Source organism: Ambystoma mexicanum, chromosome 3p (assembly GCF_040938575.1).
Source record: "Ambystoma mexicanum isolate Mex_15411 chromosome 3p, UKY_AmexF1_1, whole genome shotgun sequence".
Taxonomy (NCBI): domain Eukaryota; kingdom Metazoa; phylum Chordata; class Amphibia; order Caudata; family Ambystomatidae; genus Ambystoma; species Ambystoma mexicanum.
In genome coordinates this window covers 244,654,759-244,682,399 of record NC_090925.1, presented here as the reverse complement: position 1 = coordinate 244,682,399, position 27,641 = coordinate 244,654,759, and the positions used below count along the sequence as shown (strand labels likewise).

Sequence of the window (27,641 nt, the reverse complement as noted above, 5' to 3'; positions counted from 1 at the left end):
CTCTTATTGCAAAGTCTTTCTTTCCTACCAATTAGCAAAGGAAGACAGACTGTAAGGAAGAGAGATTTCCAGATGGGTTAGTGCATATGTAATGCATGTATAGCTTGGGCAGAGAGCCACATGCCAGGCGAGCTTGACCCAAAGGCTGACTCTGCAGCGGTATGTCCCGATGGACCAGATACAAATGGTTTCTACTGGATCCCGCTGTTGGATGATGTGTGATCATTGGAATAACATGGGCACATTTTGAAAGATTAATTGAAAAACGAAATGACTAATAGATACCATAGGTTTCAATGGGCAGGTCTATGGCCCAGTGGAATTGACGAACTGGAATTTGATGCGTAGTAGCTCAGTGGGCGTCCAAACATCCATGTAAGGTATTTGGATCCAGTACAAGCCATTTGTAACTAGGTAAATGGATGTTCCAGCTGGGAAGCCGGAAGTCCATATGTTTAGGTCTGTAATGAAATCTTCCTTCTTTGCTCAAACAGGTCTGCCTCCGCGTCATGGAATCCCACTACCCAGACAACTTAGCAGCAGCATCGGAAATAGACACACCTGGGCATACCTGCACCTCGTGATTGGTAGTTATATTAACGCCCTCCCCCGGTTAGTAACGCTGTGCCCCTGTCTTGGGACTTACACTGACGAGTTGCTCTGGAAACGGTCCTCGCGAGTTTTCGGGCACGTTGATAGGAGGGATCACCCAGTCTCTTTTCTGTCGACGAAGTCCCTTGGAATCTTGACGCCGCTGCCATGGTAATATGGTCTCAGTCCGAGGGTGCAGCACAACTGCGCTTGCGTTCCTCTTTACTTTCAGCTGAGTTGGTTTTGTTGTAGAGGTGAAAAGGGAAAACACAAGGAAAAAAAAACAAACAAAAAAAAACAGGTTAGTTCAAGGCTATTACCACATCGATATTCAGCGAAACTGACGGCTCACAAGTAACTTTCATACAATATGAATATTAAGTCAGTTACTCTGGCAAACAAGGCATAATGTGTTTTATTGACACTTTTGAGGCCTTTTAATTTGCTCAGTGCTCTGCCACTGCATAGAGAGAGAGCAAGCGGCTATCTGGCAAGATTTGCGTTCTGCAGTCCAGAGGCGGTAAACAGTCCGTCAACATCAAGAACGCCGGACTCCTTGGTATGGGTAGAGTAGGTAAGGCCTGGGTCATGGTAGAGGGTGACCAGATGTCCCGAGTTTAGAGGGACTGTCCCTGTTTTCACACCATGCCCCCCACAACCCACAAAATACTTCAACACATCATCAGACCCGCCACCACGCTCCTGCAATTCAGAAAATAATTCAAGACCCACTTCATCAAGGAATCTCTCTTCCTCAACAACTAGGCCATCACGTCACCCCCGTGCCACCTGACTCGCTAGACGACATCCGCCTCTCTCCTCCCATGCCACCTTGTACAACTGTACCCCTCCTCTGTGCCCCCCTGTATTCTACCCCCGCTGTATATCTGTTCTGTTGTTACCTCTGAAAAGCACTCAGTTTTGCATCTGTCCTGTTGAATAACCCTGTAAAGCACTACGTTAAGCATCTGTAATGTGGTACACCTCTGTAAAGCGCTCCGTTGTGTATCTGTATTCGTGTGTACCTCTGTTGCTCAAAGCCTCAAAGTCATCTATTAGTTGTCATACCACTGAGGCAATGGCCCATTTTACCCTGGTCTTGTGAGCAAACACATCACTGACATGATCTGATGCATAGGGTTCTGATGTACCCATCATTCTGTGAGCTTTGCCATTGTGATTGGTCATGTTTTAGGGATTCGATGTTTATGTCCCTCTTCTGTGTTTCATTTTGCAAGATTGGCCCAGGTTTTGGCTTGGGAAATTTGGTCAGCCTATCGTGCTAAGGCATGCCTTTAGGATTGCCACGAGGGTCCATTGCAAATCAAAAAAGCCTACTGGCCCCAAGCCTCGAGAGCCCCCTTTGGTCAGTCATGATTTTTCATTCATTGGCCCTCTGGGAAGCATTGGCCAAAACCCACAATGGAAAAAGCCAAACTACAACCCTTCAGAATCAAAAGAGCTGTTAGTTAAAATGGCTAGAGTGGCTGAAAGGGACCTCCAGGATATGGGGATTGTTGTAGGCTTATGGTTCCTAGGCCTGCCAGTGCCCCAGTCAGGCTGAGAAACATGGTGGCAGTCACCACAATGCCGGGCAAAGTCTACAATATGGCCGACTAAGACTATATATTCATCGCCTTATCTGGGGGATAGCTTGCGCTTTAGGTACTCGCTCCTGACATGTGGCAAGCTGACATGTAACAAGCTATAAACCGGCATGGTCGACTCAGCCCATCCGAGGTTGGTAGATGGAGTATCATTAAATGGTTCCATGGGATAATGGCCCGCAAAAACGTCGTTTTTTGAGGAGACATTATTACATTGGACACCTTTGTAACCCCTCAAACCTTTTTTTCGTTCAAGGGGAGCGTGGGACACCCCCCGCAACCCTCCCTCCCCCTGTCCCTATGTATATGGTCTCCTATATATTGTTGCCACAACCTTTTCCCAGCGACATTATGTACGCCGACTATATATATATATATTATTTCACATACGTCGGGGTCCCAGACTCTTCTCGGATGGTCAGTGGGCTTCTCTCTGCTACTGCTACCAGGAAGATTAGGTTGAATGCATGGTTGACTCTTCTTTGGCTTAGCTGCCGTATATTTCCTAGTGAGCCGAGGGAGAGTCGCTTGTCAAGCTTTCACCCCTGTGTACTCTCCGGGTCTCCCGTACCACCCGTTACCTTCAATCAGTATTTGTTACATCTCCAGGTCTTTCTGGGACTGGGGTTCATATCTCCGGCTCTTTAGGTTTCTCTCCACTCTCTCTGAAACATGCCATCTCGGCATGCAGCTCTGCTCGGCTCTGCTACTCCTCAGCTTTGTGCAAGGGTTGTGAGAAACTCATGGTGACAACAAGTAAGACAGACACAAGTGATCACAGTTCAAGGGTGTTTATTGAACAATTAATTATGTATTCAGGTTGGAAAAATGCCTAATCTAAACCTAAATCTAAGATGGGAGCGTCACCCAGAAAATGAAAACCAAAGCAGTCCTAGTGCCGTTGTGTCAAAATAAAAGGGCCTAAACTAAGAAACCTTTTGCCAAACCTCACAGCTAATACAAAAAGGGGTGTGGGATAGTTCAAGAAAAGAAAGAAGTGTTCTCAAATAATATGTCAGGATGCAGTAGCATGGGTCTCCCTTCCCCATGTTTTGGACATGGGTTAACATGGGAACTTGGAGCACAGTACACTGTTAGGCTTCTGTAGCATGAGACAACAGTTCCAATGGCAGTTCTTCTGACCGTCGATGGTCAAGTCTTGTTTACTATGAAAGTCTCTTGCCTTCAAGGCCTGATGTGGTCAAATTTCCAAAACAAAAGTTCCTTTAACAAATGAACGTTCATTTCCAATGTTCGCTGCGTGATGGGTTCACTCCTGGGTCCCCCTCTTCTGGGGCACTGACCATTCTTAATTGTAATCCTCAACTTCTCTATTAGTTATTTTCTTACTTAAAGTTTGGATGATAGCTTCACCCCTGGAGCTCCCACCATCGGGCTTAGACCCCTCTTGACTGGCGGTACTCGGGTTATGGCTTCACCCCTGGATCTCCCTCTGCCTGGCTCGGACCCCTTCTTGACTGCTAGTCTTTGGGTGATAGCTTTGCCTCTGGCTTCTCCCCTTCGGGTTCACTCTTGCCGTTGCATAGCTTCTGTTCTGTTTTCACTTTTCTCATTCTTATGGGTAACAACGTTTCACCCTTGGATGCCCCTATGCAGGGCTCCAACCCCTCTCGATTCTTAGCCTTCCTTCACCGGGATTACTGTGGCTCCCGATTCAGGATGATCGTGGTTCACCCTCTGGGCCCCCCTCTTCTGTGGAGCTGACCCTTCTTTACTTTTACAGTTCAACCTTTACACAGTTCGATGTTTGCAGGATTAATTTCCCTTTCTTTTTCAATAGTTTGTAGATCAAAGTCTTTCAATTGAACTGGGAGTTTGCGTGACCCTCAGTATGACCACTTTCCCCTATTTCGCTGGCTCTCCGATGGCCTTCTGGTATCTGTAGTTTCTATCATATGGGGCTTGACCAGAGTCTCTCAACTTAGCACCCGCATGGTGCCGATTTCCTGCTGCCACTGGTCTCCCCTTCATACTTTTAACACGTCATTCAAAGTTCATTAGTTTTGGTTCAACCGTGCCACTTTGCGATTCTCACTCACAGCCGGTTCATATCGGTTTTCCCTTCGACTCACCGGTTGCGTCGAACCGCTTGGCTATTGCCTTTCTGGAGTCAAGGCCGGCACCACGGGCGGGGGAGCTTCCCTCGCTCCTGCTTCTCGGCGTAGGTTTGCTCTGTGTACCGTTGACATCTTTATTTGAATCTAGGTGCACTGTAGAGCATAGCAAACCATGCTTTAACCCAGCTGCATTTCTGAGTATAGAGACCAGATTGAATAGGGTACTGCTGCCCTCTAAATCTTGCCTCTGTGCTGGAAGTGTACTACACTCTGAAGCTTGCCACTGTACTAACCACCCCTGCTCCTCTCCCGCATTCCTCCCAAGTACCCCACACACCCTAAATTGCTGACCACACTACACACGAAACACACAAATCACACATTCAGCACAACAAACATCTGCAAACAACAAACAATCCCAGACACTGGGCCCTACCCTTCCAGACACAAGCCAGTGCACACAATGAAAGCACAATCAGAAAGCTGACACGCATAGACTCCAGTTTCTCCCTGCACGCATCAACAGAAGAGCGCACAACCTCTATCCCATCCCTCTTCCCTAACTAACCTACCCCACCCTCTTTCTTATAGAGCCATGTGAGCGCCTGGAGACCATGCAAATGGTAATGGTGTGCGTTATTAGTGAACAGAACATAACATATGGAGGGGCATTTGGGTAGCTAGCAATGGCATGTTTTCTTACAATGGCATGGCATTTTATATTGGCGATAAGGGCAAAGCCAACATGTTGACTGTTCATAAATATGGGGGCAGGTATTTGCTTTGCCAGCAAAGACATGTTTTCTTACTATGGCATGGCATTATATACTAGGTTACTGGCAAAACCAACATGATGAGTGTTCTTATATCTGGGCGGGGAGGCACTTGTTTATCCAGCAAAGACATATTTTCCTACTGTGGCATGGCATTTTAAACAGGTGCTAGGGCAGATTAAGAGCAAATCCACCATGAGTGTTCTTACATATAGGGAGAGCATTTGTGTAGCCAGCAAAGACACATTTTCATACTCTGGCATACTATTGTACACTGGTGTTATGGGCAAATCCAACATGATGAGTGTTCTTACATGGAGAGGGGAGAATGGGTGCAGTCAGCAATGACATGTTTTCTCACTGCAGCATGGCATTTTATACTGGCAAAAGCCATAAGGGAAAGGCCCACTTGATGGGTATTTTTACATATAGGCGGAGTGATTTGTTTGCCAGCAGAGAGCTGATGTATATCTATGGCATTGGCATAGCATTTTATTTTGGCATTAATGGTAAAGATAACATGAGTGGACTTGCATATGGGCTAGAAACACTAAAAAAAGCAACATTTACAGTATTGGCGCAGACAACCATGAGGCTACACTTCTCTAGTGACGGGCGTGTTTCACCTTTGAAAGGCCAAAGCTATTGCAAAAGAATACACAAGTGTGACGTGTGTGTGTGAGTTGGGGGAGGAACGAGGGTAGGAGGGTTGTGCATAACACATGACAACCCGCGTTTCACTGGAGGTTTTGAAGAACTTGATGGAAAAGGCGTGGATTGTCAATCAATTGACGGAAACTCCAGCTTGATGAGAGAGACGTTGCATCTGCGTAGCGCTTGGCCCACCTCTTCTCAACACAGAGACACTTTAATTGCACAGTTAAGAGATTTAAGCATCCCAAAATAACATGATGATCCCATCACACAGTGTGGCAGCTGACTAAGCCGTACTTGACATCACAACTCCCAGACCGGCCGCCCATCCTCTGAAGCGCTTGACAGCACCTTGGGTAAAATCTTCCGGACTCCAGATTTTGTAGAATAAATTGTGCTGTTGCTTATTCGTTGAACATGTGTCGGCTCGACTTATTGAGATGAGGCGTGCAGCAGTGCGGCAAGGCCTTCTGGGTTGGCCAACGCGCCCTTCCTACAGCCTAGCGCTGTAACACATTTGCAAATGAGCCTTCAGTCAGCGGCACTGACAGAAACATATGGGGCTGTCAGTGGAAATTTCTCTGGACTGTTCCATCCGCCAGAAGAAGTTACTCCGCGCCTCCATTGGACTGGAGCGGATACCGAAAGACAGAGCGCGATCGGGCACTGCGCGCACTGCATCTCAAGTGAGGGCTCGGAGCGGGGCGACACTCTTCTGACATTGGCTGGTCACATACACAAATGCAGAGTGACATCAGTGGCCAGAGTCCTAGGGACATGCCTGCTCTCAGGAGAAGGTCCTATCAACATTGGCATGATCATTCATTTCAAAGTGTATGCAACTTGTAGTTCATAATCATATTGGTGGCACACAGTGCTTTTGTTAACAGACTTCTGCGGTTATTAAATAATAGACCAACCACAAAGTCAGCAAAATGCATGGTGTTTGTGCCCCAGGGAAACTACATAAACAGAATAACTACAGAAGCAAAATCATTAGGACATGAGGATCTAGGGAGACCATAAAAACAGACTCTCTATCACTGTCCACTGCAGTGTAGCCCTGAAATAAACCATCAGATGCAGTTGTGCTTCACTTGGTCAGCTTAACGTGTGGTACACAGTCACAGCGTCAGAACATCTGCCTAAGGTAGAACAGTTCGGCCAGGTCTCGTGAACAAGGATAGCAGTGAGAAGGACTCAAATAGGCGGACAGGGCTGTTACTCTGCAATCTTCATGTAAATCCTGGTTTTGCAATTCAGATGAGGATTTGGAAACACAGGCTGGGGTTTCTACCCTAAAAGGGATTGTAATTTTGGGCCTTGGGCGGGATGCTTGCTTAGGTATTGTTATGAAACTGGTGACCGTATGGTTGCATTCAAATAGGGTATCCTCTGCAGTAGCAGGCCATCAGGGACTGAGTGTGGCCGAACAGGCCATACCACACACTGAGTGTGGTCCAACACACCATTCATTCTTCTATTTATTTAAGTGTGGTCAAACAGGCCATTCATCCTTCCATCCACTGAGTGTGGTCATACAGGCCATTCACCCGTCCATGTATTGAGTGTGGTCAAACAGGCCATTCATCCTTCCATCCTCTGAGTGTGGTCATAGAGGCCATTCACCCGTCCATGTACTGAGTGTGGTCATACAGGCCATTCACCCGTCCATGTACTGAGTATGGTCAAACAGGCCATTCAGCCTTCCATAGAGTTGTGCCAAACAGGTCATCGACTTCCACTAAGCTGTGGGCAGCCGAACATCCATATTCCACACATAAGTAAAGCCAGCAATGCCATCCTCTCATTCACTCAGCTCAGTCCAAGAGACCGACCCGCCGTTCATCCTTGGCGTGTAGTTAAAAAGGTCATCCTTCCTCCAATTCAATGAGTGTGACCAAAGAGAGCTTTCATTCCCAAACAAAGAACCTGCTAATACAGTGAGAGTAGCCAACAAGGACATCAATCCGGCCATACATGTATGGTAGCCATGCAAACAGTATATCCTCTCATAAACCTGGGGTAGACAGACCATCCATCCTCCCATGCATACAGGGCAGAGAGGCATGCCATCCATCCTCCAACACATGAAGGGTAGCCAAACACAGTCTCTCCGCCCATACACAGAGGGTAGGCAAGCAGGCGGCCACCCATCCTCCAATGCATGGATGTCTGCCAATAATACCATACATGGAGAATAGCCGAACAGACCATTCATCCTCCCATACACAAGGTACCCAAACTGACCACCCATCCTTCCATACATGCAGAGTAGCCAACAGGCCATCAGTCCTCCCACTCTCAAAAGTAGCCTAACACACCATCTATTCAGCCATACACAGAGGGTTCATAAACAGACTATTTATCCCATACATGCAGGGTAGCCAAACAGGCCATCCATCCCTCATACACTCAGGGCAGCCAATAAGGCATCCATGCATTCACTGCTGTCAGTCAAAGAGGCTATCCATCCCACCATGCATTGAGTGGGGCAAATAGGATGGATCTTCCAAACACTATGTATGGCCTAACATTCCATCCTTTTCTCATACACTAAGTGTAACCTAACAGGTCATCTATCTTCCTGTACAATGAGTGTGTCTAAGAAAGCCTGCATTCTTGTGCACACGGAGTGTACGCAACCATGATACCCATCCTCCAAAATATAAAGAGTGGCCTAATAGGCCAGCCATCCTCCCATACATTGAGTGCAGCCAAACTCAACCCATACACATTGCGTCAACCGGGCGTCAAGCCTCCCACATTGTGAGTGTGGTCAACCAAGCATCCTTGCATTTGCTCAGCTTGGTGAAAGAGGCATCCATCTACTTATCGATCAAGCACCGTCAAAATAACCATCCATCCTCCCATACCGGCCAGCCATCCTCTCATTCATTGTGGGGCCCATCCCCCGTTTATTATGTATGGCTTAACAGGTCGTCTATACCCCATATACTAAGTGTGACCCAATAAACCACCTGTCCTCCAAAACATTGAATGTTGCCAAGATGTCCCCCCCCCATCCAAATACTAAGAGTGGCCAAACCGGCATAATGAACCCAAACACAGTGTGGCCAACCAGGCCTCCATCCTCCCACACACTGAGGAAGTGAATTGGATATTGTCTCATTGGCTCAGCTTGGTCGAAGAGGTCGCCCACTCGCTCAAAGATCAAGAACAAACAAAATGGCCATCCATCCTCTCCTACTGGTAATGCATCCTCTCACTTATTGAGTGTGGCCAAAAAGACCATCATATAAAGCACCGAGTGCGGTCGATCAGGCCGTAAATTGTCTCAACCTGAAGATGCAGCCAACATTATCTATTCATTCTCCCAGCAGGCCAACCTTTGATGCACTGAGTGCGATGAAACACGACACAAAGAGCCCAGATCGCGTAAACCTTCTCATTCACTGCACAGGGCCAAGAAGGTGATACTCTCCATGAATGGAGATTGCCGATAGACCTCACAAACCCTCATGAAGAACTCCCTTAAAACTTTGGAGATCCTCTTCTCCAAGACAAAGGGAGTCATTCTTGTGTGATTTGTGAACATCTGAGGTAAACAATGAGACAAACGTCAACAATTACCTGTGAAGGAGCTTGAAGAACATCTTCTCTTCACACAGATGGGGTTCTCGTTTTAGTTTGAGTACTTCTGGCTTTTAGTTCCTCAGAATCTATTGAGTATTTATTCCCTTTTGGCCAATTCACGGTTCCCTCATCCCTTCCCTCTCTGTGATGTCACAAAGGCCCACAAACAATTTCCAGGAATTCATTCTCATACGGGTACGTGACTGGTGTACAGATGACGTTGACGCATCCCCGTTTTCTATGCCAAAGGGGAGCAAATAATGACCATGTTTATCATTAAAACTCTTCTATCCGGTCAACCCTGCCCCATGAGAATCAACACTAACGTTTGTGCCCCAGGCTTGCGTAAGAGAAAAGAAAGCGCCAACGCATGATTGTAACAAAGGGCTCATCCAGCGCTACCGGGGAATCGAAGAATCAGTGGCAAACTGGAACATAAGAGGAAGAAGATCCAGGATCAGTGACAATGGACAAGTCGGTAGGCTATCACAAACAGATTCACGGAAAGCTGTCTTGTGGGCAAAGAGCCTCTTCCGAGCTGATAGAACAAGCGGGAAACAACCCAGAAACAGCCTTTCCATAAAAAGCTAACATAATGTATTAACCGACTAGTTACTAACTTCATATCTAAGAGGGGCATTTCCGTGCGCCTTGGATGGCCACCCAACTGACATGTGCCGACTTCCGACGCACTGCAGGGAAGAGCGACCACAGTGAAATCCTCATTAACATTCTACCGCTCTGCCACCCAGAGGATAAACCAGCAAGCCTACGCTACTAAGGCTATAGCCAGCGATCAAAGTGAGCGGGAACCGTCGGGAATGGTGTTCTACTACTTTTTCTTCTTCTGTTTACCATTCCTCTACTTTTTACGACCATATTCACCAGGGTATCCATCAGAGGCGTTGCTAGGGGGGGGCTAAGGGGGCTATAGCCCCTGGTCTTTTGGCTGTAGCCCCTGGATAGAATCTCAGGAGCTACAGCTAGCTAGCCCCCAGTCCCAACAGTCCAGTAATTACCGTAGCCCTGGGTCTTTTCCAGACCTAGCAACTCCCCTGGTATCCATTATTTGGAATGCCTTGTCTAGCTCAAGAGGGCAGTTAGTGCTGTCATTTTTCTGCAACTATTGATGGCTTTCAAAAAGTGGTGCAAAGACTCAGCCTACCAGGTGGGACTGTTAAAAAATAAATCTATCTGTGTGTTGGGGTTGGGGCATTTATTCAATGTTTGATACGATTCAGATGTACATAAATTTAACATGTAAGTATGCGTGCTGCAGTAAAACAAAACATACTAATACAACGTGCTTTTGTTTGTATCATTAGTGCGGCAGCTGAGCTTATACCGTAGCTGAATGGCTCGTGTGTTTGATGCTGCCTGCCTACACGCAGTGTGCGTGGCATTTGAACGTGACGTGTCACGCCAAGTATGTATGACAGGGCTACGAACTCCGCGTTGAGGAAACACCGGCGCTTGACGGGCTGCTCTTCCGGAAGCGGGGACCTGGGAAATGTCGGGTCAGCGCATGCGTAAGTGACAAGGCCTAGGCCTGCTTTACAAGCTCCTGCCAAGCTCGTGATATTTCCCCGAACTCGAATAGAAATCGGCGAGAGGAAAGGTCGCGGTCTCAGCAAAACCACTGCCACTTGTAATGCCACTCGTCCACGGAGAAGTGTGGGATCAGACGGGGAGCCGGTCAGAAAACAACCCGTCGCCCCATTGAATTCGCTCCCGGTTCCAGGCACTGCTTCAAAGTTATAATAACATGATCGCAGCGCCTGGAAGGGGCACGTTCGAGGAGCCGATAGCAGCGGGGAAAACACATTGCGGTGTAACATTTGCAGCATACGATTTTGGGCTTTAAAATCGCTTTCACTGCAATACAAAAACAAGAAAAAGAGAACGCTTTGTGCTGAAAGGAGAGCCGAGTGATTAGACCTTTAATAGCTTGTTCTGGGTAATGCAGCTACACAGTGCAGCCCAGGTAAGCAGAACACGTGACCCCACTTATAGAACCGCCGTTCACAGCTGTGTGGGTACAGCCTACCTACCGAAACAGACCCACTCATTTTAAGAACAGCGACTCTACATTCATCGCGAAATAATGCATTCTTTGATTAAATTACATGTTCCTATTCTGTGTCAAGTGTGTGTATATGCACATGTATAATATGTAATCCTTGCAGGTTGTGTAGGGCAGCTATATCATCCATCTGTGGCCCCACTGCCCCTGTCCAGGTTTCTACCTCCCATGCATTATCTGCCCTTATAGCCACATCCGCTCACTCCTTATTATGGGCACTGCTCCTCCACTCTGCAAATCAATGTTTATTGTGAAAACGCATTGTTGCCCATTACGTTTTCATTAAATAAATAATACATGAATACACAAATATATATGTACTTACAGGCAAGGGATGTATAAACCACGTCTCGTCTATTTTGGGGGCAGAACCCCCAGCAATGTCTGCGCCGGATATGGATTTAGATCCAGGCAAAGACTAATCTCGATTCACTTCTTATTTGACTTGGAGTTTTCTTAATTTTCCATATTATCCCTTAAATGTAATGTAATTAGTTCATTGTACATATTTTAGGCAGAGTTGTTGTCAATTGTATTCCTTTTAATTGTTATGAAAATTGGTGAATTTTTCTATTTTTTCTTTTTTTCTTTGTAAGTATTGATGTAGCATCAATAAAGTTCTCCTGAATCGGATGGCTCTTTAATTGTATGTATATTGTGTATTAGGCTTGTTCACTAGCCATAATGTACTTAATTTAAAAAAAAAATAATTTACTCGCTAAAATAGGCAAAAACGCCCAAAAAAGAAAAAATGGGGAGTAGGAATTCTCACAACAACACACAATAGGAAACAGACCTCTGCATGTCCCCCTGCTTTCCCCCCCCTCCCCCCGATCAGGTTTTTGTATATGTTTGGACTAGAAGTATACGCTTCGCCACAGGAATAAACGTCTGTTATTACTGCCTGATCCAAAGGGGTAATGATGTATCTTATCATGTGCATGAATAACCAAACGCATATGTATTACTAAAACATTCTGTTTTAAAGTAAAACATACTTTTACTTGCTTATGAAACGCTCCCATTAGGAATGATGTTGTACTCCCTAAACATCAATTCTCGCCTAACTTTAAAAAATAGGGAGTAAATTAGTCCTGCTTCAAAACTTAAACTTATCTTCTCTAGAGCACTTTAATATGTACATGTATAAAGCAGGCAACTTGGTACAGCATATGTTTATATGCTGGTCTCTCTGGCACTACCTAGAGGTGTGCCTCGCATCCATGTTGCAAAACATAGATAGACACATGCAAATGCTCCTCCTTTCCGAGAACAGCAGAGGAATGCCAACAAGCCTAGTGTGAAAGGAGAGCAAAGCGAGGATGGGATCCAGCTTCCCGGTGAAGACTCATGGAGAGGGTAGAGAAGGAAGGGAGATGCGCTCTTTGGGGGTTTGGTGGAAATCCCTGCAGTAGTTCTTTGAGGAAGAAGGGGGTGCCTCGGCCCAGAAATGTTTGTATATCTCACATTGTGCAACACAGGGCTATGTTTTCTTTTTTTTTTTTTTGCTCAATGCAAATTCTTCCTGAGTTAATCTCACAGGAATTTGCGTTAATCCCACAGGAACGGAAACAACATAATTGCTCAAAATAATATTTGGAGGAAGGAAAGGGGAGGTTTGACTTCAGAGAGGATGTGGGGAGCGTGAAAATGGAGTCAATGGTGCGTTCCACACTTTAGGGTGGTCTAGAGAGGACGTTACCAGGCAGATCATTTTCATTCGTTCTCTGGATGACCACAAGTAAATCAATAGTCGAGTGGCTACTAAAGTGCGTCCCAGGAAGAAATGGGGGCAAATGACATTAGGAGAGAGTCATGGCTACTTCGACTGACGGAGGACAAGGGGGGAAAGAAAAAGAGGAAGGGTGAGCATGCGGAGGAGGGCTGTGGAAGACATTTTAATTTTAATGCGTTTTTGTCTTACCACAGTAAATAAAAGTAATTATGTTTTCATAGTAACCAGCTTTGTGGGAAGGGAAGTCCACGCAGGGGTTCTCGCAAGATGTGTGCTGGTGGAAATTGGCCCAGAATGAAAGAGAAGAACACAAAACAAGGGGAAACATTGACCAGTGGGCCACAGTGTTTTACTGCAGTAGCAAGTGGCCATAACCTAAGGCCAGGTACAGTGGGCCAGGGTCTTTTACTCAAACGATTGCAACGTGGCAGGGGACAGTGCTGAAGGCCGTAGTCAATGGGAAATGGTTATCCAAAGGGGATGCTTGCCATGGCCAGTCTGTCACAGTCTTTAGGCCTAATTGGGGCAAAGTGAGAGGGGCCACGGTCTAAGGCCATGGTCAGTTGGACATGGTTAATTACTACTCAAGGGTAGGTAGGCCATTGAAAAGGTTATGGCCAGTGTATCACAACCTCTCACCATTTGTGGTGCAATGTGGAAGGCCATGGTTATTTGCGTACTGAAGGGGATTGGGTGTCGCTCGTAGGCCATGGCTAGTGGGCCACAATCTTCTAATGCAATTGGTGTAACGTGACCAGTGCCCATGGTCAAAGTCCATGGATACTGGCAAGGCGAGTCGGTCACAGTATTTCACCCATATTGGTGCAAAGTGGCAGGGGCTTGCCCGAAAGCCGTGGCCATCCGGCCATGGTTATTTACTGCTAACGGGACTATGGGCCGTGACCATGAGATGGGGCTAATGGGGACTGCGATGAGGAAGAGTGCTGTGGGGCACTGAGGGTGTGTGAAGGGCACGATGGAGAGGTAGAATGGGGTGGAGATAAGGGGGGACCTGCCCATGACACTTCTGTGGAACGCATAGCACTTACTGCGGCGCTCCACTGTGAGGAGTGCCACATTTCGGCCAAGGACCACTGTAGATCATATGAAAGATACAATGTTGTGAAGAAAATAGCTGCACAATACGTCAAAGGGGAGCTTAATGCCTACGTTGCTACTATTTAATATGAAATCTCATAGATTGCGTAGCCTTTTGATATGGAAGGGCTTGTTTCATAGGACAAAGCCTCACAAGTACAATGTAAGCTTCAGCTAAACATGTTATTAAATCTGTAGTTTTAGCTGTTCTATGAAATAGAGAGCAGCCTCCTGCCAATTCTCCCTCCGCCCACAAATTATATTTAATTCAAATAGAACAGGAATTGTGTGCAATTTTCTTTTTTCAGATTTTGTTTTCTTTTCTACATAAAATCCAAGATGGTGCTTGAGTTTTGCATTTGAAAAGTCTCTTCTTCAACTTCAAGCAATGCATATTCGGAGATATATAAGGCTCCCACGTTTGTGTTTATAAATATATTAATGGGTATGTATATGTATTTATGTATACATTAAACAATATAGGATGTCTGAGGTAAATGCATGCAAGCACACACTTCCACCACTAGATGGCAAATTATTTGTAAGTAATATAAAGTTCAGTGATAGTAGTATATTTTAAAGTGAAAACTGACACGTTATTTTTCTCCATCTCTCTCTCCCACTCTCTATCTTTCTCTCCCTCTCACTTTCTATTCTGAAGAACTGAAGCCAGAAGAGAAATGGAGTGGCACTGTAAAGGTTGCCTATTGATATCCTCTTTTCTAGGTAAATACCATTTCCAGGTTAGGGGTGGCCGTAGACAGTTATTGCAGAATTTCAGAATGTCAGTTTTGTGCCATTGCCCCAAATCTTGAATGGCTCCCTCTTTTGGTCAAACAGTCCCTGTTGACCTCTTTTGGGCAGTGTGATGCTGGAAACTCTTTGGGGGGACAGGGCCTCCATGTCCTTGTCCTGTATTCCTTTTTCATGTGTGTTCTGTGTTGTTTTCTGCACAGGAGTCCATGTGGGACTCCTGGCAGTGCAGCTCTTTCTCTTTTTATTGTGGTGAACAGACCCTTGGGATACCCTTATGGCACACATGGGTGGGGTAAAGCCCTGTACCCCTAGTGTATGTTGCTGGGCACCTGTGTGTGGCCCACTGAGCAGGGTATGGGCTGGTGGCAGCTTCATGCGGAATTTGACAGGTGCTCTGAGTATCCTCCATTTTGGGATACCCAGGCCCTGCCATTGGAATCAGTTGATTCCTGATAGGAGACAAGATGGCCCCTGTGGCCTCTTACTTTCTATTGCCTGTTACCGTGTTTTCCCAAAGACCTGGGAAGCCCTGACTCTGCCCCTTCCCCTGACTGGATGTTGGGTGGAAGTTCCATATATGGTATTTTGGGGAAGTCCAGGCCAGACTGGCGGGAGCCTTCCCAGTTACTGTATGTTGTGGGTACACCCTTGCGTTAGGACCTGGGTGAATGGAGTGTGTGACCAATATATATTTCATGTTATGGGTGTCTGGTTTCTGTTGTGTGACACAATGAATGAGACAGCCCTGCCCAAAACTGGTATGAATGCAGAGTGGAGTGCTGAATGGCTGGGTGCTCTCCCAATCCACATTCCTTGTTGTGAGTGTCTGGATGGAGAGGAATGGCCTGAATGCACTATAAGCCTGATTGGTTGCCCGCCTGCTGAATGCCCTTCTGAATGATTGGCTCCCTGAGCCTGGCTCAGCAGTGTGAATGAGAGACTGAACAGTATATCTGGGGACCTCTCATTTACTTGAATTGTTCAGAAGCTGAAGTCGAAACTTGATGCTTACTCGCAAAGCTGATCCGGAAGAAGACAAATTGCTGCTGCTTTCCTTCAATGCAATCCGAAAGCTGTTGTGCCTTCGAGGACTGATCCAAGAGGGTACCTGGCTGGGAGACCTCTTCCTAAGCTATGAGGGAACATCGTGCACCAGCTAACCTTCAACAAGGCTCCCTGGAAGTCAATCATTGAAAGGCTGCGGACCAGAGATGGGGACCGCTGAGGAATCTGAAGTGAAGTGCCAGGACGTTGAGGCCATCGACGACCATCGACAACCGCCACTGTCGACCGAGGTTCGGAGGACCACTGTAACCTTGTTGACCGGAGCCACAATGCTCCATTGCCTAAGACACTTTGAAATCAAGGACTCCCTTGCTCATGACCGTCAAACGCTTTGTCTCACCGAAGAAAGTCAAGGTCGCTGATGAACCGAGGAGAATCCGCCGGTGGGTTTTCGTCACCCCGAAGTCCACAAAGACGCAGTTCCAAAAGCCAGCCGAGGTCGATTACCAATCGTCAACGCTGGTGACCCGACGTCCTTGCTGGGCCTACGTTCTTCATTCAGTACTCTTTGTGGCAACAAACTCTCATCAGTGAGGTGCCCCACATGCCTCATTTTCGCAGGATGTCCACGACCGTTCGTCGACGAGCACCGCAAGGACCGAAGCTGCTGCCTCAATGACATTTTTCTCCTTTTCTTCAAGGAATCTCGATGATCTGTGGTTCCTGCCTTGAAGGGAGTTAACTCAAGAAGGATCCGTAGATGACCCGACGTCGAACTCTGCCAAACCAGGTACATTGGGGTAGTAGAACTTTTTGTAAGGAACCAAGACTATATTAAACAATATATGTACTGGGCTTATTGATACCCTTTGTTTACAGGTTGCCCAGGTCCTCACACAGAACTGTGTCTAGGGGTAGGGACTCAATATTTTGCCAGTTGTTTAACCCAACTCGTCTTCCCTCTTATGTCTATTGTTGATTCACGTTACTATTTGATTTGTATGCCATTGAGACTGTCAGCATTTGGTGCATTTTAACAGAATGAAGAGTTAACTGTGGTACCACATAGATATTGTACATATTTATCATTATAGTATTGCCTGAGCACAAAGTGTGTTATTGTGTGTGTATATAACTTGAACCTTATTTATATAAAGAACTGTGTTATCACTAACATAATGTGTGGACATTCCTTTGTGGGGTCTTGTGGTCTACACTGTACTTATGAACCAGCTTGCATCACCTCTGAGAGCTTAAGCCTTGATTGCTCGCCCAACGTTACCATATAGAGAATCTTGGCTCGGGAGCTCTGTGCTTCTACTCTGCAACATAGAGGGCAGGAGTACAGATAACCCCCCTCCAGTCTTTACAGGCAAGCACCAGGCGTCAGAAGAGAGTTTGTCATACCAACGAAAAGGAAGAAATGAGTATGGAACCGAAAAACTGAGAAAACATAGATACGGTAAGTGGCCAGTTAATAGCCCATGGGGAGATTCTGGAAGAACTAACCCCAAGTCCCTTGGAAAATCACCAGAACTATGACGGCTTAAAGTAGAGGAAGAGACCCACACAGAGGAGAAGATTGATCATACTTCTGGTTTTAAAAGAACGCAACCTAAACTGTGTTCTGGTCCTGAAGAAAGAGGCTAGACTTAGCAAATCCTGTTGAAACCGGTAGACCAACTTTGAGTCAGGCTAATTCACTGAACCCCAGGACCTTCAAAGTGGTTGATAAAAAAAATAAAAAAAAGAGGAAGAGATTTAAGTACAAAATACTCCCATGCGTGTTCGGGTTTAAAATATAAGCAAAAGCAGGGAATTAGTGAGGTAGGCTAAGGTTGGCCCATCTGCTATCCCCTTTACTAGATAGACGACACATCAGCGCCTGCTAGAGACAGACAAGTGATCAGGATGAGGGATATTTGGACATTTCAATAGGGAGAATTAGTGACTTATAGGCCAATGTTCTGAAGTTCTGAGTAAAGTCTTTGGTCTGTATTCTGTGATAATATTGTGAGCATTAGGTGGAAGTTGCTGCCGGGTCCACCCGCCCCCATTGTGTCTGGTTATTCCCGCTTTTGGGCAGGCCACCCACCCTGATATGATGAACTACATTAATTGGAAAACTAAAATCACTTCTTTGACATGTTTTAAGCGCGACAAATTTACACCATGACAAATGCATTGGGTTGTTGAAAAGGGTGAATGGAAGGGAAGTGAACTGAAAGACAAGGACAAACAAGGTTGGCGGGTAAGCATTAGGAGACAGGAATAAAGTATGGGGGAAATGAAAGAAAATACATTCTGAAAGAAAGACTTGGTGGTCGGCGAGGGTTTGAGTTTTGGGCTTTGGTTAGAGGGAAAAGGGAAGACAAGAGGCAGATGGTTCTTTTGAATAGCGCTAACATGCTCCTTTTTGGTTGATTCTAAACAATGCTATACTGTGACTCTGCAGCATGCTGCACACCCAGAAAAATACTGTGCTCAGATGGAAGAGTATAACTGGGGAGGGTCATTAAAGAAAAGCCAGGGCCTTCGCCTGTGAAACACAAAACTATAATCAAAGAAGAAAACAGAGCAAGGAAGGAGATCGGAATAGTAAACAAAACAGGTTTTGCCGAAAAATGCTAAAAATGGAAGCATAACTTTCATGATGAGTTTCCGTTTCCTAACTTGTGTCTTTTTAAGTGCTTTCAGTGCATTGTATACATGGGCAACAACCACCAACCATTCCTTGGCTACCCAGTGATCTAGAGCACCTCCAGTAGTCTCATGTCTCTTAGGCCATGGTTACCCAGTGGTCGAGAGCACCTCCAGTAGCCTCATGTCTTTTAGGCCATGTATACCCAGTGGTCGAGAGCACCTCCAGTAGCCTCATGTCTCTTAGGCCATAGATACTCAGTGGTTGAGATCACCTCCGGTAGCTAGTTTTCCCATAGGCCATGGATACCCAGTGGACAAGAGCACCTCCAGTAGCCTCATGTCTCTTAGGCCATGGACACCCAGTGGTCGAGAGCACCTCCAGTAGCCTCATGTCTCTTAGGCCATGGACACCCAGTGGTCGAGAGCACTCCAGTAATCTCATGTCTCTTAGGCCATGGACACCCAGGGGTCGAGAGCACCTCCAGTAATCTCATGTCTCTTAGGCCATGGACACCCAGTGGTCGAGAACACCTCCAGTAATCTCATGTCTCTTAGGCCATGGACACCCAGTGGTCGAGAGCACCTTCAGTAGCCTCATGTCTCTTAGGCCATGGACACCCAGTGGTGGAGAGCACCTCCAGTAGCCCCATGTCTCTTAGGCCATGGATACTCAGTGGTCGAGATCACCACCAGTAGCAAGTTTTCCCTTAGGCCCTGATACCCAGTGGTTGAGAGCACCTCCAGCAGTCTTATGTCTCTTAGGCCATGGACACCCAGTGGTCGAGAGCACCTCCAGTAACAAGTTTTCCCTTAGGCCCTGATACCCAGTGGTTGAGAGCACCTCCAGCAGTCTCGTGTCTCTTAGGCCATGTATACCCAGTGGTCGAGAGCACCTCCAGTAGTCTCGTGTCTCTTAGGCCATGTATACCCAGTGGTCGAGAGCACCTCCAGTAGTCTCGTGTCTCTTAGGCCATGTATACCCAGTGGTCGAGAGCACTTCCAGTAGTCTTGTGTCTCTTAGGCCATGGACACCCAGTGGTCAAGAGCACCTCCAGTAGCCTCATGTCTCTTAGGCCATGGACACCCAGTGGTCGAGAGCACCTCCAATAGTCTCATGTCTCTTAGGCCATGGACACCCAGGTGTCAAGAGCACCTCCAGTAGTGGCATGTCTCTTAGACCATGGACACACAGTGGTCGAGAGCACCTCCAGTAGCCTCATGTCTCTTAGGCCATGGACACCCAGGGGTCGAGAGCACCTCCAGTAGTCTCATGTCTCTTAGGCCTTGGACACCCAGTGGTCAAGAGCACCTCCAGTAATCTCATGTCTCTTAGGCCATGGACACCCAGTGGTTAATAGCACCTCCAGTAGCCTCATGTATCTTAGGCCATGGACACCCAGTGGTCGAGAGCACCTCCAGTAGCCTCATGTCTCTTAGGCCATTGGCACCCAGTGGTCGAGAGCACCTCCACTAGACTCATGTCGCTTAGGCCATGGATACCAAATGGTCGAGAGCACCTCAGGCTTTCTTATGTCTCTTAGGCCATGGACAACCAGTGGTCGAGAGCACCTCCAGTAATCTCATGTCTCTTAGGCATTGGACACCCAGTGGTCGAAGGCACCTCCAGTAGCCTCATGTCGCTTAGGCCATGGTCACCCAGTGGTCGAAGGCACCTCCAGTAGCCTCATGTCTCTTAGGCCATGGATACTCAGTGGTTGAGATCACCTCCAGTAGCTAGTTTTCCCATAGGCCATGGATACCCAGTGGACAAGAGCACCTCCAGTAGCCTCATGTCTCTTAGGCCATGGACACCCAGTGGTCGAGAGCACTTCATGTCTCTTAGGCCATGGACACCCAGGGGTCGAGAGCACCTCCAGTAATCTCATGTCTCTTAGGCCATGGACACCCAGTGGTCGAGAACACCTCCAGTAATCTCATGTCTCTTAGGCCATGGACACCCAGTGGTCGAGAGCACCTTCAGTAGCCTCATGTCTCTTAGGCCATGGACACCCAGTGGTGGAGAGCACCTCCAGTAGCCCCATGTCTCTTAGGCCATGGATACTCAGTGGTCGAGATCACCACCAGTAGCAAGTTTTCCCTTAGGCCCTGATACCCAGTGGTTGAGAGCACCTCCAGTAACAAGTTTTCCGTTAGGCCCTGATACCCAGTGGTTGAGGGCACCTCCAGCAGTCTTATGTCTCTTAGGCCATGGACACCCAGTGGTCGAGAGCACCTCCCGTAGCCTCATGTCTCTTAGGGCATGGACACCCAGTGGTCGAGAGCACCTCCAGTAATCTCATGTCTATTAGGCCATGGATACCCAGTGGTTGAGAGCACCTCCAGCAGTCTTATGTCTCTTAGGCCATGGACACCCAGTGGCCGAGAGTACCTCAAGTAATCTCTTGTCTCTTAGGCCATAGACACCCAGTGGTTGAGAGCACCTCCCGTAGTCTCATGTCTCTTAGGCCATGGACACCCAGTGGTCGAGAGCACCTCCAGTAGCGAGTAGGCCACGGATACCCAGTGGTCGAGAGCACCTCCAGTAGTCTCATGTCTCTTAGGCCATGGACACCCAGTGGTCGAGAGCACCTCCAGTAATCTCATGTCTCTTAGGCCATAGACACCCAGTGGTCGAGAGCACCTCCAGTAATCTTATGTCTATTGGGCCATGGATACCCAGTGGTTGAGAGCACCTCCAGCAGTCTTATGTCTCTTAGGCCATGGACACCCAGTGGTCGAGAGCACCACCAGTAGCCTCATGTCTCTTAGCCCGTGGACACCCAGTGGTTGAGAGAACCCCCAGCAGTCTTATGTCGCTTAGGCTATAGATACCCAGTGGTTGAGAGCACCTCCAGCAGTCTTATGTCTCTTAGGCCATGGACACCCAGTGGTCGAGAGCACCTCCAGAAATCTCATGTCTCTTAGGCGATGGACACCCAGTGGTTGAGAGCAACTCCAGCAGTCTCATGTCTCTTAGGCCATGGACACCCAGTGGTTGAGCGCACCTCAAGTAATCTCTTGTCTCTTAGGCCGTGGACACCCAGTGGTCGAGAGCACCTCCAGTAGTCTCATGTCTCTTAGGCCATGGACACCCAGTGGTCGAGAGCACCTCCAGTAGCGAGTTTTCCCATAGGCCACGGATACCCAGTGGTCAAGAGCACCTCCAGTAGTCTCATGTCTCTTAGGCCATGGATACCCAGTGGTCGAGAGCACCTCAGGCTTTCTCATGTCTCTTAGGCCATGGACACCCAGTGGTCGAGAGCACCTCCAGTAGTCTCATGTCTATTGGGCCATGGATACCCAGTGGTTGAGAGCACCTCCAGTAGCCTCATGTCTCTTAGGCCGTGGACACCCAGTGGTCGAGAGCACCTCCAGTAATCTCTTGTCTATTAGGCCATGTATACCCAGTGGTTGAGAGCACCTCCAGCAGTCTTATGTCTCTTAGGCCATGGACACCCAGTGGTCGAGAGCACCTCCAGTAGCCTCATGTCTCTTCGGCCATGGACACTCAGTGGTCGAGAGCACCTCCAGTAATCTCACATCTCTTAGGCCTTTGACAACCAGTGGTCGAGAGCACCTCCAATAATCTCATGTTTATTAGGCCATGGATACCCAGTGGTTGAGAGCACCTCCAGTAGCCTCATGTCTCTTAGGCCATGGACACCCAGTGGTCGAGAGCACCTCCAGTAATCTCACATCTCTTAGGCCATGGACACCCAGTGGTCGAGAGCACATCCAGTAATCTCATGTCTCTTAGGCCATGGACACCCAGTGGTCGAGAGCACCTCCAGTAGTCTCATGTCTCTTAGGCCAAGGACACCCAGTGGTCGAGAGCACCTCCAGTAGTCTCATGTCTCTTAGGCCTTGGACACCCAGTGGTCAAGAGCACCTCCAGTAATCTCATGTCTCTTAGGCCATGGACACCCAGTGGTTAATAGCACCTCCAGTAGCCTCATGTATCTTAGGCCATGGACACCCAGTGGTCGAGAGCACCTCCAGTAGCCTCATGTCTCTTAGGCCATTGGCACCCAGTGGTCGAGAGCACCTCCACTAGACTCATGTCGCTTAGGCCATGGATACCAAATGGTCGAGAGCACCTCAGGCTTTCTTATGTCTCTTAGGCCATGGACAACCAGTGGTCGAGAGCACCTCCAGTAATCTCATGTCTCTTAGGCATTGGACACCCAGTGGTCGAAGGCACCTCCAGTAGCCTCATGTCGCTTAGGCCATGGTCACCCAGTGGTCGAAGGCACCTCCAGTAGTCTCATGTCTATTAGGCATGGACACCCAGTGGTTGAGAGCACCTCCAGTAATCTCATGTCTCTTAGGCCATGGACACCCAGTGGTAGAGAGCACCTCCAGTAGTCTCATGTCTCTTAGGCCATGGACACCCAGTGGTCGAGAGCACCTCCAGTAATCTCATGTCTCTTAGGCCATGGACACCCAGTGGTCGAGAGCACCTCCAGTAGTCTCATGTCTATTAGGCCATGGACACCCAGTGGTTGAGAGCACCTCCAGTAGCCTCATGTCTCTTAGGCCATTGGCACCCAGTGGTCGAGAGCACCTCCACTAGACTCATGTCGATTATGCAATGCACCCAAGTGCAGAAAGGACTGGGGTTAGGCCAATACTCCAGCTCAAGCTTTGATTTGGCAATGGCAGGACTTAAGGGACATGTCTCTGCAGAAACCCCTTTAACACGTGCACCGCTTTTTCAGGGATGTAAATGTAACATTAAATGATAGAGCCCGGTGCTTAGGAAGGCAGAAGGGAGACTGAATAGACCATTGTCGGCATTGGGCGTTCCTCCAAAGCCAGCCGGCAAAAGGGGGGATTCGAGCACAGTGGAACCTGCCGCAGGAACTGATCATTCCAGTGGCTGTGCCTTTGCGCATCAGTCATGGATGCTGGGAGTGCTGGTCACTCAGGCAGCACTGCCCTTTGGCTCACATTCTGTGGGGCTGCAGAATCTGCTTGCACCAAGGCTTTTGTAAAGACAGATTCGCTTTTGTGGATGCCCCAGCAGCAGAAAGTACAGTGGGCAAACTCAAGAAAGACAAGTATTGGCCAAGCCAATGATTTTGGCTTTTGTATAGCCAGGTCCTGCCAAAATGTTAGTAACTGACCATAATATTGCAACTGCTGGAAAATGGTGTGAGCCCCCGGGCATATGATGGCATTGTCTAGCAAAAGCATATCAATTAATCAAGTTTATTTCGCAAATCAAGGTAATTTCCATAAAAAAACATACAATCGGTCCATGTGTTACTTTCTATTTCTTTCTTCCTATCCGCTATGATATTTTCCTAAGAGGCTCTCGCCTCTATAATTTCAGACCTGGAGTGGTTTGGGTTTTCAGCAATGTTATCAGCCTCGTCTTTGCTTATGTGCAGTCAGAACTGAACCAACCAGGGGAGTCCAACTTCTTTGTGGTGCGACGTGTAGTTGTGAATGCATTTGATATGTTAGCTGCAGCTAAGGGCTGCAAGTGCGCTATATAAATAAATAAATAAATACATAAATACATGTGCTGGCATTAACCAGGTGACTGTTTGGATCCTCCCGCCCATCCAGCGAGGAGGCAAAGATGTGCTGATTTGAGGTAACTACACTTTTCACAATTTCCCCCTGATCAGCAATTTGCCACATCACCCTCCCTTTGCCATTAGACAAATAGGTCTGTGTGAAATGCCTGCCTGATACCTATACACAAGCCCAAACTGCTGGTGTGGCCAATGCCTGTTTTTAGAAGCCAAACAATTCAGTGCAAGGAACGGATGTGAAGACACACACACGGCTTATAAATCAATTGGCGGAAGGCCAGGAGCTCATCCACCTACTAGCCAAACCTTAAAAAAAGGCTTGTGAATGGGATGGGAAACACACTGCTTCCATCATGCCTCCTGTGCACGAAGCATGTGTTCGGAGGAGCCCGCGTGACCTGTATGATCAATGCACAGAGGGAAACATGTAGGGTGAGGGGGGGGGGGCACTCCTGGCACTCTGTGTGTGACTGTATCAGAAAAGGCAACGCTGCTCAGATATGATTGTGTGTCACTTTAAACGTTTTTGTTTTAGAATTTTTTCAACATCTGGCCACAGTTTGCTGCAAGGCATTTTTTTCTCCGGTTAATTGCACTTTTTTCACATGTTGAAATATAATGGCAACAATGAATTAGCTTCTTCCCGCAATTTACTGCATCCATCGGAATAACATTAAAGGGAGACCGGAACGTGCACGCTACTTTGCCTTCTTGACGCTGTTTCCAATACGTTTTCAATGTGTTCTTTGTAAAAGAAAATCAGTGCATGGGATGGTTATTCGAGAGTGGGAAGCCATGTTTACTGATTCCAAAGAATAACCTCATGAGTTGGGTGATACACCCTCAGTTGGTGGGGGTTTGGGTCATAAAAAAGGTCGGTTTTGGGGGATGGAGAGGGTGGGTCTACCCCGCTTTATGCTGAAATGTCCCCCAAAGAAAACTAAAGAAATTGGCGTAATCTCCCTCGACCAATTGTTTTCGAGGAGACCTAAAACCAGAGCAGATCTAGAGATGCTTAGACTATCTCTGAAATAATCCTATGCCCACACTACTCAACAAGACGTGCCCCCGGGTATCTTACACATGCCCAGATATATCCTGGTTCGCTCTGGGGTTGGGCTTTCTGTATCAGGAATGGGGAAGGCGGTGCACATCTGTGCTGATTCGCTGCGGTGCACCATTTCCTGAATCAGAGCCAGGATCTGTTTGATTGGTTCTCTCTGATGTAGTCATCCCCATGCAAAGCTAGATATTTCTCATGATCAATTAAAGCTGCCACCACAGAGTGAGCTAGTGTACGATGCTCTTTCTCTCATAAGCCCCCTGTCTATTTCATCTTCTCTACCTTTTCCCCCCTCCCTCCTTCCAGCCTCCGAATTGACTCTGGAGTCAATTAACACATTCTCAAAGGACCCACATGGAACATTACCTTATTCCCAAAAGACCAAAATGTAATGGTGGATGGTGAAAACTAACAATCTGTGTAAAAGTGTTGCTATTTATACAGCATATTAATTGCAGGAATTAAACTGTAAGCATAGAGTGTCATTTTTTACATTTTAGCATGCTAGCACTCAAGAAATCACTTTTACTTGAGTTTCTCAGCATCAGCTAATAAAAGGCCTCCAGAACAGGTTATTTAAGGGATCCATGTTTCAGCGTCCAAGAGACTTACTGTTTCTTTCAGTCTGTCCTCCTTTGCAGCACCCTCTATCGTCTCCTTTTGCCCCATGACCTAGTGACCCAATTCCCAAATGACTGATACGGTCAATTGCAAATTTCCCAAGAAACCTGCACATTAGATAATTAGATACAATGCTTTCAGAAAATAAAACTAATGCTACTGTGTGTCAAAGTCAACTTCTACTGACAAACTATGTGAACGCCCACTTTGCTGTGAAAATATCTTTATTTTGCTTCAGATATGTTAATGGATCCCACCATTTTATTTTTTAGTAAATTGAATGGATGCGCCCCTATTGAATGGGCGACCGCCGGCGCACCATCTTCGTTGGCTCACAGTCCCCCAAAATATTCACCTTTGTGAAAATGGAGGCTATCTCATTTCTGGCAATCACACAACATAAAAGGGAGCATTCTTTGCCCTTTTTTTGACTGACATTATTCTTTGTGTATCGGGCCACACACACCTCCTCACTGAGGCTGCGGAACAATGTACACGCCCGTCGTCCGGGATGCTAGACGCTTTACAAATACATAAATAAATAAAATAAATCATAAGGAAGGGACTGATGGCATATTTGTGACAATAAAGGAATTTGGCAAACTGGTCATCGCCCTTCTGGAATAACAGCAGAACCTTACAAGTATCTAACAAATCATCGCTTTACACCTGGCAGTATCAAGAAAAGGCACTTCTGAATTAAATAAGCCCGACACTGTACAATTAGATCATCACAATTTAGAATATAGGGAATCTGGTAGATCCTGGGGAAATTTTGCACAATGTATACGCAGTGTTTTGGGTGAAGTGGACATAGGTTCTAATACTAATGTTGGCATTTTGTGCAATATCCTGGCCATAAAATGTTGAAGCGAGAATTACAGTTAATGAAATCCAATTTCATAGTTTGGCGAATTTTGTTTTTACCGCAACACAACAAAGAGCGAATTGGCCAATGTGAAGTGTGATTGCTGCAAAATATTAATATTGCAGCTGGACATGGGTACATTAAGAGCACCCCGCTAGTATTTCAGGTTTTTCAGCATCCCCATTGCTGTGCTAATAATTACTATATATTGTCACCCAGGTGACTGATGCTCAGTTTATCGACCTCAGGAGCTGGCTTTGCCAGGATTCAAACCTGCGCCAGCGGGCTCAACCCAAATCTCTGGGGAAGGCCCTTATCTCACTGAGTGGCACTGAGTGGCACAGGAGGGCCAGTGGAGATTCACAAAGGCAATAATTGCAGGGAAGAGGAACAGAGGAATGTGCTTGTTGATTAACAGAATTCAGCTGTATTCTGAGGGTATTGAAAAGGATGAAGTTCCAGAGAGGAGATGTAGAGGGAGTCCAGATGGTGGTCCAGTGCACATTAGCTTCCGATATATATTAGAATGGCGCTTTTGATATCAGATTGCTGCCTGCCTGTTCAGATGCATTCAGACAGTCATTATGGACATCTCTGGTCATGCTTATATCACAGTTAACCATTTCATGGAAGGACAGCTATTATTTGTATCCTTTCAATTATTTCCAGTTTTGTGTAAAGTGTGAATATGGCACAAGTGGATCACAGCATTGCACAGAACAAACATATACATATTAGATCACATTAAACATAAAAACAGCTAAAAGACAAAAATACAATAGAAGGAGTGACTAAAAAAGAGAATTCCAAATCCAGGCTGTCAGTAAGTTTAGGAGATCAGGAACGTAACACAGGGTAGACGGCAAATAATTCCAACAAACCAGAGCTGCACCACTGAAGGAATCTACGGAATTTAGCAACTTTCA

The 27,641-nt window shown here is 46.9% G+C and overlaps 1 protein-coding gene across 1 annotated transcript in view; it reads right to left on the bottom strand.

Moving 5' to 3' along the window:
- CDH4 (cadherin 4) overlaps nt 1-27,641 on the bottom strand; it is a 964,675-nt gene that overhangs the window by 817,187 nt on the left and 119,847 nt on the right. The window contains exon 2 of the mRNA XM_069650710.1: nt 647-823. Coding sequence (XP_069506811.1) covers nt 647-823 — 177 coding nt within the window. The remainder of the gene's footprint in view (nt 1-646; nt 824-27,641) is intronic.